The 14,380-nt window shown below is 37.3% G+C and overlaps 1 protein-coding gene across 1 annotated transcript; it reads left to right on the forward strand.

Moving 5' to 3' along the window:
- The first annotated feature begins 5,055 nt into the window (after nt 1–5,055).
- LOC131425752 (regulator of telomere elongation helicase 1 homolog) lies at nt 5,056–8,787 on the forward strand. Its single transcript, XM_058587883.1, has 4 exons — nt 5,056–6,485; nt 6,547–7,526; nt 7,590–8,482; nt 8,544–8,787. The coding sequence occupies exons 1-4, from the start codon at nt 5,388–5,390 to the stop codon at nt 8,612–8,614; spliced, it is 3,042 nt and encodes a 1,013-aa protein (XP_058443866.1). The 5' UTR covers nt 5,056–5,387; the 3' UTR covers nt 8,615–8,787.
- Nucleotides 8,788–14,380: the final 5,593 nt, after the last annotated feature.

Below are 14,380 nucleotides of genomic sequence, written 5' to 3' on the forward strand. Positions count from 1 at the left end.
TATATGACTGAACACTTTCTTACCGTCTTCAACCTGCGCAGTTTGCTTTGAGGTGTACAGTAAGCATTTCGATAATGTGCTGTTATAACATGGTTCCGCCTCCGACAAAGGGAAAAGTTCAGTGAACGTAAATTTTCACACAACATTTTCAAAGCACTGTGAGTCAATTTAAAAATTGAGTAGAAGTTACTCAGTCTTCTGAATCAGTATTACTCACCTTTTGACATTTGAATTAAATAAGCAAAAGTGAGTACAAATGACTCACTTGAGAGTAACATTGAATGAGCGTGTACATTTACTGAGTGTCTACATGAGTGACTTCACAGAAAAGGGATGCCAGTGAAACATAAGAAAATCATAATTCAGCTGTTTTTCAAAGAAGGGCAAAACTAACATTGACAGCAAATGGAGAAAAACATCGATGAATCTTTCTACTTTTAATTCTTATATAGAAATTATCTTGTGTTCTCAGATTAATTTTCGATATATCGATGAACTGTTGGTTTATCCTTAAGAGATATGTCATTTTTTCACTTTTGTTCTATATCCACTGAATAAATCAAAATAAAAGAGCTTCGCCCATCCTTCATTTGTCAACCTCTATACTCCCTGTGTGAATTATGAATTTATCGTTTCATTTATTTTTTTGCAGTAGTGAAAAGTCCGGAAACCATCCATTGATTAGGCTCCTGCGAAAAAAATATTTGCATAGTCCGTTTCCCGCAGTACACACATATAAATAATAGTATGTTCACGTTCGGAGACCGATAAATGCGAAACTTCAATTATTGATTGAATTTTAAGAGAGAAAGGTAATATCACTGACCTTATTTCTAATGAGGATATTCAAAATGACAACTTAATTGTCAAACGATATCATATCGTTCATGTGTGAACACTTCGACGTGACAATGCTAATAATACTTACTAATATGCTAATAATACATACCACAGATAACAGATATACACACTTAGTTTTCTTTACCGACTTCAGCAATATTTTACCGACTTTTACACAGCTGAACGTACGGTAATCTGTTCAGTAATTTATTAATTGACGAACGTTCAGTAAAACTGAAGTTTGTTCGAATTGTCATTTTTAACTGTACTGGTCAGCAAATGTTGATGAGGATTCAGTTAATATTGCTGTTTAGTCAGCATTTGTTTTACGTTGAAAAGTTACCGAACCAGCGGTTAAACCAACTGATTGAATCAGTAATTTTTACCGTTCAGTGCTGCAGAAAATTAATGTTGAATGATTAAATTATTTCATTTGAAATTTCGGAAAAATATATCTTGAACAACTGATTGCTCTACGTCCGTTTTATTTTTGATTTAAAAAACATTAATTTTCTTTCATCTCATAGCTTCGGCGAAAGTTTTCACCCGTTGTAGTAAGAGTTCCAATATCATATAAAGTGTTCATAATGAACAAATAAAACAGTTTATCTGCAGGATGACTTTTACAGTTGAATACTTCAAAACACTGGCACAGCAATCCGAAGCAGTACAGAATATATCCCTCTACTGGAATTTTAAGATCGCGCCAAATAATAGCTCCTCCTTCAGCTTTGTAAAGTAGTATCAGGATATAATAATTAACCTCAGGAAACGGGTCATCAACCTGGAATAACACATATAAATTCACAGATGTAACAGCGTAATTAATTAAAACTAATATTGTATTCGTTCTTTGTGATGGTATAAACAAGACGGAATTTAAAAAACAAAAATTACAGTTATTTACCTTTAACCACTGAATTATACCGTTTAACGGGTTTATTTTTTCTGTATCTGCATCCTTTGTTCTTTTAGCGCCACGAGAATTTTTAATTTCATCCGTTTCGGTATGTTTAGTGTCTTCATTAATTGAATCTGCTGGCTCATTATCCGCTAGTTCCGCATATTCAAATGCAGATTGAAATGACGGGGAATTCACGAGAAATTGCGGTTCTCGGGGATGTTTATCCAAAATATGTCTTTTTAAAGACCAGAACCGACTATAACGCATATTACATTTCGAAAATGTACAGTCGTAACGTACAGCGTCAGGAAATATATTCCATTTTACTCACTTCGATCACAGTATACAAAAACCAATATGGCGTGCTATGTGCTTGCGTTTTACAAATTTATTCGGTACTCTACCGAACAATTCGCTAAAATTCGATAAATTACTGATTTAGAATTACCGAATTTACCGAATAATTTCAAAGTGAAGACAGTTCGGTAGATAATTACCAAATTTTCAGTACATGTTTTTGAAGAGCTGAATTTCGGTAACAAAATATGCTGAATACGTCAATTTTTATAAGAATAGCAGACTAATCGGTAATTTTCATAAAAATAGCGAATTTTCCAGTAAAAATATAACCGAACTGAAAATCCGAAAATAAGTGTGTACAGGCTCGAACAAAATTTTTCAAAATCCTGTGTTATGCCATGTTCACATTAACGCTTATATCACTTGATATACCGAGATGATATGCATATCACGTGGAAGTGTTCACATATGATCGAAATGATATCGTTTGACAATCAAGTTGTCATATTGAATGTTCCCATTAGGAGTAAGATCAATAATATTGCTTTTCTTTCCTACAATTCAATCAATAATTGAAGTCTTGCATTTAATGGTTTCCGAACGCCAGTGTTCGTTGAAAAATTCGAAATTATAATGCCTGTTTATTGTCACTCTCAAAGTGACGTTCATAAATGAGTGCGTTCAATGCCATTATCCGTGTTGCTAGTTGCGATTTTTGACAACTCGACATGATATCGTACATGATGTCCCGAATATCATGCCAAAATGGTGATACGCGTTGACATCAAATTGTATGGGATATCATGTGATGTCGCACATGATATCATCGGATATCAAGTATATCCGTATATCACTTGATATCAGCGCTAATGTTAACATACTATAAATTTCAAATATGCTATACGTTAGAAACACTATTGCCACCTACTCGACTGTTCGCCGTGATGTTTCAAAACGTTCCACTACGTTCCGGAACGATAACAAAATCCTCCTGCCTGTTATATAAATATTCGAACTATAACACTTTTAACACTTATCACTCGATTTCCCTAAGTGTTAAAGACAATTTTATTTCCATTTTAATTAACAGCAAAAAAAAATCTCGCGAGAAGTGAAGGTTGCACCCAAAATTGTGGCTCAGTGAAAGTGGCACCCCCCAAATCGTGGTGGCACCTCGTGTCGATCGTGGTGACATCTGCAAGTGTTCGCCACGCTGATTGAGCAAATTTTACACACAGTTCATATGTGAGCCTGTTCTGTTATGTTTGTACATACTATAAGTCGAGTATATGAAAACTAGTGATGCTACTTATGCAGACTTATTTCTGAATTTACAGATTTTTGATTAACGCCACACATATTCAATGATTGTATTTATTATCAAATGTTAAATTGACATTTTTGAAATTTACAACTTAGGAGCATTTTACTTTCACTTTTGCACTATAAAATACGATAATTTTTCCTCTGTCACTAAAACAGTTTGATTGCTGAAAGTTTTTAAAACCTGCTTAAAAATGTAACCTGGCATGCCTGATGTGCACGGTATATGGCATTTGTACTAATATTAGTGTGTCAACATTTGTAGCGCTAAAGTCTAAAAATTATAATTATAATGAAACACGGAGGGCGAAACTTACGTGAGCAAATGAAATGACAATTTCGCCCTTTATATTTCTTTGTAGTACTAAGATTGAGATTTTTGTAGAATACCAATTTTTAGGCAAAATTGTACGATTTTGAAGCATTTATTCGTAGGAGAGAGAAACTCGATTTGTCTACTTTTGCAAGATTCGTTCTTCTGTGAAATACAGCTGATATGTCAACATAACGTGTGTGTGTGTGTGTGTGTGTGTGTGTGTGTGTGTGTGTGTGTGTGTGTTTAATCTACTGAGCATCTGATATTTTCTTATACCAATACAGATTAGCCATCCAGTAAAATTTTAGAAGTAACGTTTTACAACGAAAACGACACAATTATTTTTAAAAGTCGAATTGATTCCAAACTGGTTCTAAAAATACCAGCGTTGCCAAGTCGTTTTTCCAAAAAACTGTATTCGGCACAAAAATCTATCTGTCTGTACCATATCGGTATCAAATACTCTTCTACATAAGTGCCAGAAAAATGTCACCAAGGCTCATTTAGGTAAGCAAAAAAAAAAGGCCCCACGACAACCTTTTCTCATGTCTATTCAAGTTAAAAATATTGTATTGCGGTATAGAGCTCAACAATCTGTATAAATACCGAGAAATCGCCGGATATTTTTCGCCGATCAATAGCGGCCCTTACACGATCATTAAAAGTGTCATTACTAAAAAGTAATGTCATTTTTAATAAACGTGTAAGGGCAGCAATGTTGAATTCTTCATACAAATCTGGAATGTCATTACTTTAGTGGTCATTTAAAATGACATTGATAATTCTCGTGTAAGGCCCGCTTATCGGTATCAAAAATTCTTCTACATAAGTGCCAGGAAAATGTCACCATGACTAGGGATGTCGGAAATTTCGAATTACTCGATTATTTAATAATCGAGTATAATTTTGATACTAATCGATTGAAATTTATTCGATTATCTGGGTTATTAATCGATTACTCGATTATTCATTCAATTATTACTATGGGATTTTTTTAATTATTCGATTAGCTCAATAATCGAATATAAGTTTTAAGCTATTCGATTAAATATTACTCGATTATCTGGGTTATTAATCGATTACTCGATTAATCGATCAATATTACGACATCCCTAACCCAGACTCATTTAGGTAAGCAAAAAAAAGGTCCCACGACAACCTTTTCTCATGTCTATTGAAGCTAAAAACAAAAATCGGTATTTATCTGTATGATCCGTGGTGTTTTGGGAGTACATAACTGTATTGCGGTGTAGAGCTCAAAAATCTGTATAAAATCCGGAAAATCGGTATACCTGGCAACGTTGGGTTAGGCTTCACTCAATTCGACGTGAACATTTCAAAAGGACCTTAAAACAATTGACAGATTCTCTCTGTTTACTTTCTCTTTCGATTATATCTGCGTTATTACGCAATTGTTCGTTACATGTATAATACTATTACAAAGCTGGAGATATTTTCTTTCATTCTATATGCAAATTTGGTAAGTGAACGTGAAAATGTAGGTGTTATTTACTGAAGAGAAAGTAAACAAAGAGAATCTCTCATTGGTTTATGTGCCCTTATGAAATGTTCACGTCGAATTGTCACTGCAGAATTTAATGTCAACAAATTCACATCGCGGGAAAACATTTTACTTGTATTTTCCTGTTGCTTACGAATGCGTCACTACTTAGTTCAACAAATGTTATTGTTTCTTTAAACACTATGCCTGAATATAGTATCAATGGAGTTCCGGTGAATTTCCCGTTCGAACCTTACCAGGTACAGCGAGATTATATGGCTAAAGTGATCGAATGTTTGCAAAACGGGACCAATGGTGTTTTGGAATCACCGACCGGCACAGGTAAGACTCTAAGCCTGTTGTGTTCATCGCTGGCCTGGATTCTGAACAAAAAAGCACAAGTGCAAGCAAATATGCAAACCAACATCACCGATTTGAAAGAATTCGAGTTTACGAAGAAAAATAAAGTTGACCAAAGTTCTATGTCAAATAACAAGCTGACGGAAATGCAGGAATTGTTGAATCAGTTGGATGATGGTTCAGGATCGAATGGCGCCAAATGGGGAGTGCCGAAAATTATCTACGCCTCGCGAACACATTCTCAGTTGTCGCAGGCTATGCAAGAAATGAAAAACACAAGTTACAGTTTCATGAAAGCTATTATTTTGGGTTCTCGGGACCAGTTATGTATTCATCCGGAAGTTTCAAAAGAAGAAGGAAATTCTGCGAAAACCTATCTCTGCAAAGCAAAGATCCAGTCGCGAACTTGTTCGTTTTATAGTCGAGTTGAAAGCTGCAAAGAACGTCCAGAAATTACGGGCAGTTCTATAATGGATATCGAAGATTTGGTGAAAACGGGTACGAAAGTCAAAGCTTGCCCGTTTTTCCTGTCCAAAGAACTGATTGAAAATGCCGACATTCTGTTCATGCCGTACAACTACCTGTTGGATCCACAAGCACGCAAAGCTAACAATCTGGAATTATCCAATACGGTGATCATATTGGATGAAGCGCACAACGTCGAAAAGATGTGTGAAGAATCGGCCTCCATGCAGGTCAAATCATCCGACATCGCGCTGTGTATCGATGATGTGACTGCTATCATGAAAGTTATGGATAAATCGATTGCCATTCCGGAGGATGACGAAGGGAAAAAAGATTTCACCATCGATGATTTAGCATTACTGAAGGAAATGTTGCTAGCTTTGGAAAAATCCGTCGATGAGATTCCGATAATGTTTTCACAGGGTGGAAATACCTTTGTGGGAACGTACATTTTTGAAATACTAGAAAAAGCAAACGTAAGCTTGATTTAAATGTCCGATTAATTCTATTGATAAGGATTTTAATTTTCGTTTGTAGATCAAGGAAGGCAACTACCATATTATTGCCCAGTTACTGGAGAACATTGTTCAGTATATTGCCACAATAACAGAAAAGAACAGCTTTGTCCGGCGTGGCGGTGGTTTGCAGGTATTGGCGGACGCTTTGTCGATTGTGTTTGCTGGTAGTGGTCATGAGTACCGAGCTTCCATCGAAAGATGCTACAAGGTACATATAGACTTTGAAGAGCAAAAAAACGTACGGGGAAACGTTCGGCAAGCGGACGGTTGGACGTCAACGAAACAAATGGTTCCATCGGTGAAATCTAACGCCAAAAAAGTGAGCTTCTGGTGTTTCAATCCAGGTTTCGGAATGCGACAACTGTTGGGGAAAAACGCCAGAAGCATAATATTGACCAGCGGTACGTTGGCTCCACTGAAACCTCTGATCAGTGAACTGGACATACCGATTGCCGTTCGATTAGAGAACCCACACATCATCGACGGGAGTCAAGTATGTGTGAAAATTGTCGGACAAGGACCGGATAAGGAAAGCCTCAACTCAAGTTACAGTAACCGAGACAATCCAAAGTACGTTCAGAGTTTGGGTCGAACTATCCTGTCTTTCTGTCCAATAATTCCTGGCGGTTTGCTGGTGTTCTTCCCGTCCTATCCGCTACTGCACAAGTGTCAAGAAGCGTGGCAAGAAACGGGAATTTGGGCACAAATTAGTAGAACGAAACCGATTTTTGTGGAACCCCGGGGGAAGCAGGATTTTCTGAATGCCATGACGGAATACTATCAGAGAATCAACGATCCAGACGGAAAGGGAGCTATATTTATGGCCGTCTGTCGAGGGAAGGTATCCGAAGGACTGGACTTTGCCGATATGAACGGTCGTGCTGTGATAATCACAGGTCTCCCGTTTCCTCCACTGAAAGATGCCCGGGTGATTCTGAAGAAGAAGTACCTGGAAGAAGTGCGAACGAAAGAGAATGAAATTATTTCTGGAGACGAGTGGTGAGTCGGTGTTGATAGTATGCAATTTTCCTTAATAAAAAAAACAACTCATGATCCTTCCAGGTACTCTCTAGAAGCGTCCAGGGCAGTCAACCAGGCCATCGGTCGAGTAATTCGTCACAAAAACGATTACGGTGCTATTCTACTGTGCGATAACCGCTTTCACAATCATCGACAGAAAGCTCAGCTCTCGGCCTGGATTCAGCGACATCTCAGTTCGACACAGCAGCCCAATTTTGGTTCCGTCATTGGTGAACTTTCCAGATTTTTTCGCAACGCGGAAAAATCGTTACCCCAAGCAAAACTTTCACGATCATTGGTTTCACTGTTACCGGAACCGGCACTGACATACGCAGACTCTCACACAAACAGCTTGATAGTAAATCCGGAGACCAAGAAAAAATTGGACGACATTAAGAATAACTTTCTCAAGATAGAAAGCTCCAATCATGTGCCAAGTTTTAAGATTTCGGATTACCAACAGAAGCACGGCTCCAGCGCAGTGGCTGACAAACCAACGGATTTTTTTGGACGCCTCAACACGCAAGTTAAATCAATCGATTTCAATGACATGAGTTCCTACGCCAGTCAAGGTTCCTCCCAGTCATTGGTCACTATTCATAAACGGGAGCGCTCAAACGAACATCTATCTGCGGGAAGCCACCAAGGTGGATTAGTCATGCAGAAAAAACGGAAAGTAGTGCTAATTCCACAGGAAACCATCAACCTGACCGGAGCCGACGACGAAAGCAACCGAGCGATAGACGATCCGAATCGGCAGGCTCCGGAGGATCGTGTGGAACTACTAAAAGTAATCAAAACCTCCATCAGTATGGAAAAGTACAAGCTTTTTTTGACGTCTTTGACCACTTACAAGAAAGATCAATGCTTTGAACCGTTGATGAACGGAATACAAGAAGCGTTCAGTAAACCGAGCCTGTACTTTCTGCTACGAGGTAAGTTGGAAGTAAAATATATTTAACTAGTTGAAACATTAACAGTAACTATTTCTCACAGCAATGCGAAGATTTGTGAAAAAAGAGCACGAGGCACAATTTGATGCGAAGATTAAAGAAGTGTGTGGTTGAATTTTATACATAACTCCACTTAACTGCCAGGAAAACGCATATAAGAGTCCTGTCCCGCAAAATGCCAGTAGTCATGCGGAACTAGGGAGATAGTTTGCCCTAAAATTGTGATATTGTTATTAACAAATGCAACATTGTCAGTTTGTATTCATTAAAGTTTTTTATTGATTAAATCACGTTAAATTATTTTCATTCCGAACTTGGGTTTGTAAAAAAACGGGTACGATTTCTCACTGGATAGACCTCAACATTGGATTGGATATTCGTAACATTGATATCAACAGTCATTAAGTGAAACAAGACAGTCGATTCTATCATTTAAGATATCTGGTATTATCAAAAAAAAATTTCTGCTCTGTTAAAAATTACGTAAGATCAAATCGCCTTAATTAGTCGCATACGTAATATTCGTACGCCATTCCGGATACCGGAATATTTCATCGAATGTAATGCTCATTGGCTTCGAATTTCGAGACAGTACCTATATTTTCGGCAAGCAGGATTCTGTCCCATTAAAGGTTGAAACCTTGGCATTCATTGAAATTTCTTGAGATTAGCTGCCCTACTTTATTCGTTCTTCATTTTCGTGTGAAACTTTTGACGTAAGACTACGTCTTTCTTTACTATGCTCATCTGGGTGCCTTTTTAAAATTTCACAGCACGAAAGTGTAACGAAATTACTCCAGATTCGATTTCTTAATAACTTTTTCCTTGTTTCAGTATGTTCTCTAATTTTTTCACGAAACGAATGGAAAATGTAAGATTATTGTTAATATCACGTTTATTACGAAAACATTGTTTAAATAGTGAAAAAATAGGTCCAAACCCGAAACATAAAAAGTACTGGTGGGTAATGTCAGAGACATAACTGGATGTCGTGAATACGAATAGAACTGACACGCTTCCGAATATCTGTTAGTTGATCGGGCGGGCGGTTCCAACGGCCACACAAATAGTCACTTATAGAATTTTGATGTCGATTATTTCATTTCGGATTTGCATATTTCATTGAAAGAAAATGTCAGGATGCTCTACAGGTTTCATTCCTGCCTTCCAGAAGGACCAAAATGTGGAATTCATTATGATATTAAGCGCTGTTCGGAACATTTTTCTCGAACGATTTGTTGTACAGCAGCAGATATTTTGTTCTCTTCCTCAGAACGCGTTCTGATTGGCTGGTGCTGACATGGGCCAAATGAACCAGGTTTTTCAATAATGTACTATTGAAATACATCTGATTGTTTATTGTTTATTATTGTAAAATCAACAGACACATTGTAGTCCTAATGATAATTTCTAATACTAAGTAAAAAATTTGCTTGAATTGTTTTCTGTGAAAGGTTGAAGTCAAATCCAGATGATACACGATTGAACGATCTTTGCAAGCCTATAACGGCACCGTTTGTTCCATAGTTGGTGCGACGTAGAGGTAGTCGAAGAAAGGCGTTGTTACGGAGAGCACGGGGACGAACATTGATATTAACCTCACGGAGCAAAGCGGGGCAGTCAATTCTATCATTCAAAATATCAGCTATCATCAAGGCACGCGACAGCTCTCGTCGTACTTGTAGTGTGTCAAGACCAATCAGTAATCCGCGACTTTCATAGCTCGGCAGTTGATGTGGATTATTCCAAGGTAATCGTCGAAGAACAAAACGTACGAATCTACGTTGTATACATTCTATTCTATGAGCTCCATTGAGGTAAAGAGGGTTCCAGACTACTGAGCAATATTCCAAAGTAGAACGAACGAGTGTACAGTATAGAGTCTTCAGGCAATAAATATCATTGAAGTGCTTAGCCATTCTAATGTCGTTTTCGCTTGATGACCCAGTTTCCACCCTAACTGCTGTCAAACCGTTTGTTTGAAGCTAGTTTCGAACCTAGTTTTAACGTTGTTGAACTGAAAATCGAGTCAGTTTCGAACCTGGTTGTTATATCAGGTTTGCTCAAACCCCCGTTGCTAAGTGCGAAATCAACACAGTTTCGTGAAAAGTGTTTGTTTAATGAAACTACCCTGGGTCAGTTTCAGTTTTCTCAAGCAAAAACGACATAAATATGAATCCCAAACAGCGTGAAGCTTTCGTAACAATGTAGTTAATGTGCTGTTTGAATGATAACTGCTCATCGAGAAAGACACCAAGATCTTTGACGCATGTCGATCTACTAATCATGAATCCTTCAAGATAATATTCGAATTTGAACGGTAACTTTTTCCTTGTGAACGTAATGATTGAGCACTTCTCGGGATTCACTATCATATGATTGGTTTTGCACCAATTCGCAAAGATTTCCAATTGCCGTTGAAGGAATGCCGCATCTTCTGAGCTGCGGATGGTATTATAGATCTTGAGGTCATCAGCGAAAGAAACTCGTGGTGCATCCAGACAAAGATTTACATCATTGAAGTACAGTAAGAAAATCAAAGGGCCAAGATCAGATCAATGCTGTTGCTATACACGTTTAAGTTGAAAAAATTAGAATCGATTGGTAGTAAGATTATATAAATAATTCTGTAGATCATTGAGCAACGAGCTTTCAAAATACGAGAAAGGCAAACACATGTCACGTGTTTTCGATATTCGTTGATACCAAACATTTAAGTTTAATTCTGAATTATTTGAGATTATTCCATACAACTGAGAATTTTATCATAAAATTGCGATCATATCTCCGATGGCATGTAGCAAAACTTATGTTGATTCGTTAGATACAAGAAATATTCACGAACAAAAAATACAGATTAATTTGTATATGTGACAATATCTGTTTCGCATGGCATATTTCCATACGACACTCAAACTAGCATAAAAATGTGTTCAAGATCACTTTCACTTTCGCATTGCCGTTCGTAATTGAATGTGTTAGTGACGGTGCAAACTATTTTAACTTCCATCTTGATGAATCTTTTGGTAGGAAATATTGAAAGTTCAATTCTCGATGAACATTAGAAAAGGTCCCAAGTGCAAATGACAGTTTCTCTTGGTTAACTTTCTCTTTCAATTATTGCCGTAAATTCTAGTAATTTCCAAGCAATTCTACAGTTTCTATCGAAAGTTGATGGTTTTTGCTATTATCCTATGTGAAGTGTTAGATGGAAGGATTGCTGATTGAGCCGTAATACTCGAAAGAGAAAGTAAACAAAGAGAAACTCTCATTTGCACTTAGGACCTTTTCTCGTATTTGTCTTCAATTAACTCTTAATGGTAATCTGTGGCACTAAAAAGTGCCTTGAATTGTCACAATCAACAAGATCTGCATTTAGATCTGAGATGGTTCTTGGTGTGTACACTGATGGTTTCAGCTGGCAGGCTTTTGGTGTGGCTCGCTTCTGACGTGGTGTCGGGACCCGTCTGGCGTTTACCTTCATTTCAGCGTTTTGCTCTCCCACAACTTAACTGAGCAGCGCTTCCATGACGACTGATCCCTTCTGTTGTGATACAGTTATGTAGCCGGTTCGGCTGGAACTGAATTTCGTGAGGTCCTCGATGTTGCTCTCGTGTGTATCTTGCTTCGGCAACCGTTGCTCAGCAAATGGTATGAAAAATGAATTACTCAACTTTTATTGTCGCTGCAGTTGAGATCTGGAAAACGCAACCAGCGATAATTGTTTTTATCACGTTCATTGACCAATCCTTAACGTCGCTACTAGTTCATCACTACACGAATAAAACGCGCTACTTGCGACATCATATATTCCACGTTGAACGTGATAATAATGATTGTCGCTGGAAGTATTTTCCAGATTTCAACTGAAACGAGAATATATGGATGCTCTTTTACAGAAGCAGATATTTCGCGTTCTGATTGGCTGCTGCTGTTATGGGTTAAATCAGACAGGTTTTTCAATAGTGTACTATCGAAAAACTTCAATGTTGTTGCAATACACGTTCAAGTTGAAAAATTTCGATTCTAGTTAGATTATATAAATCCTTCCACAGATCACTGAGCTATGAGCTTTCAAAATACGAGAAAAGCAAACGCGCCTTATGAATTATCCTCTTCGATACTCGTTTATATCAAACATTTCTGAAGAGTTTAATTTTGAATTATTTGAGGTTATGTCACACAACTGAAAATTTTATCATAAAATTGTGATCATATTTCCGGTGACATGTAGCAAAAATTATGTTGATTCATTAGATACAACAGGAGATATTCACGATCAAAAACTTATCACTCTCTCAGAGGGTAAATTTTGAAAAGGTCCTCCATAGTAAATTAAGTCGTATTCCCGACAAAATCAACCGAATCTTAAAATAGACCCTGTTGGACGTTTGCTAGCTTCAGTCAATGAAAATCCATGAACGGAGACACATAGAGTGCGGAAAACTGCCATCTACGCCAAGACGGTGGAACTACACCCGGCATTATTCAACTGGTGCTTTAGTCAATGGCGAAAATGAGGCTCCGTTCCTCAAGCCCAAACGCAGCAAAACAACTAGTTCTTCTGTGAGCAAATCTGCCGTTGAACGCTCGCAGTGTGAGTTTCGCTTCAAACAAGAGCGATTGCGTCATCCAACTGCTGGTCGTTCGCATTAAAGAAAAATATAACGAGTGGACAACGATGAGGAACATTATACAAAATCAGTCAATGGCTCTAAATGTCATCTAAAGAATTATTAGGATTACTTTCTTTGCGAATCGATGGTAAAAATCATCAGTTTAGTGCAAATCTAGAATAATTTCATTAGCTTTGTGAACTTTTCGCTGTGCGAAATTCGTTCGGGAAAAATGTATTTACAGTATTTAATATCGTAGAGAATTCCACAATTTAACCCTTCTAAATGCCGGATATGAATCCCGTACAGCATTTTGATAGTTTCTTTCAATAAATTAGGCAAATCCGAAGTGCAAATCGACATCAAAATTTTATATGTTGCTATTTTTGTGGCCGTTAGGACCGCCCAATTGTAAAACAGCTACAGTCAAAATCACATAAAAAGAGAGCTCTTAAATAAAATCTGTTCAGTTTGGAATCAATCGGCACTGCGAGCAGATGTGTTGCGGGTCGTTTGCCTAGCCGGTTTCGCTTCAATCAAAGGCGATTGCGTCATCTAGCTCCTGGTCGTTTGCATTGGAAAAAGGAAAAGTAAAAGTGGACAACGATGGGGAACATTATATAAAAATAAGCCATTCTAATGGCTCTAAATGTTGTCTAAAGAACTATTTAGACTACTTTCTTTGCGAATCAACGGTGAAAATCATCAGTTCCAATTGCAAATCTAGAGTAATTTGATTAGCTTAGTGCACTCTTCGTTGTGCGAAATTCGAGTACACAAATACGAGTGCAAAAAAAGCCAGAATTTGGCTGCTTCGCATTGGAGAAAAGTGCTTCGAACAGCGTTAAATATCGTAGAAAATACCACACTCTGAAAGCCTGAAATGAATCCAGCGATTACATCATTCAGCTGCTGGTCGTTTGCGTGCGAGTACAGATAAAAAAATACATTTGATTGGCCCAACAAATTTTAAATAATCCGAAACAAAGTATTCAACCTCAAAATTCTATATGTTGTTATGTTTGTAGCCACTTCAAACAAGTGCGTATGAACACAACGTTGAGAATACATATACAAATCGACAGTTTCATAAATGATAGTATTATAATCCGCAATTACGGTCAAATCATTCAATTCCTAACCATTTTCAGTGTCTTCACATAGAATTGTTAATAGGATATTTTAAAGTACATTAATTTCATTTTATAAAATCGATTTTTAATCAGAATACGTGTCTTCACTAATACATACCTTATGATTAAAA

The sequence above is a fragment of the Malaya genurostris genome, chromosome 1 (assembly GCF_030247185.1).
Source record: "Malaya genurostris strain Urasoe2022 chromosome 1, Malgen_1.1, whole genome shotgun sequence".
Classification (NCBI taxonomy): Eukaryota; Metazoa; Arthropoda; class Insecta; order Diptera; family Culicidae; genus Malaya; species Malaya genurostris.

Excerpts from the sequence above, each read along its gene's own strand:
- LOC131425752 (XM_058587883.1), top strand. The coding sequence starts at position 5,388 with ATGCCTGAATATAGTATCAATGGAGTTCCGGTGAATTTCCCGTTCGAA. Across the intron at positions 7,527-7,589 it reads ATTATTTCTGGAGACGAGTG|GTACTCTCTAGAAGCGTCCA; the intron begins GTGAGTCGGTGT and ends TGATCCTTCCAG. Across the intron at positions 8,483-8,543 it reads CCTGTACTTTCTGCTACGAG|CAATGCGAAGATTTGTGAAA; the intron begins GTAAGTTGGAAG and ends TATTTCTCACAG.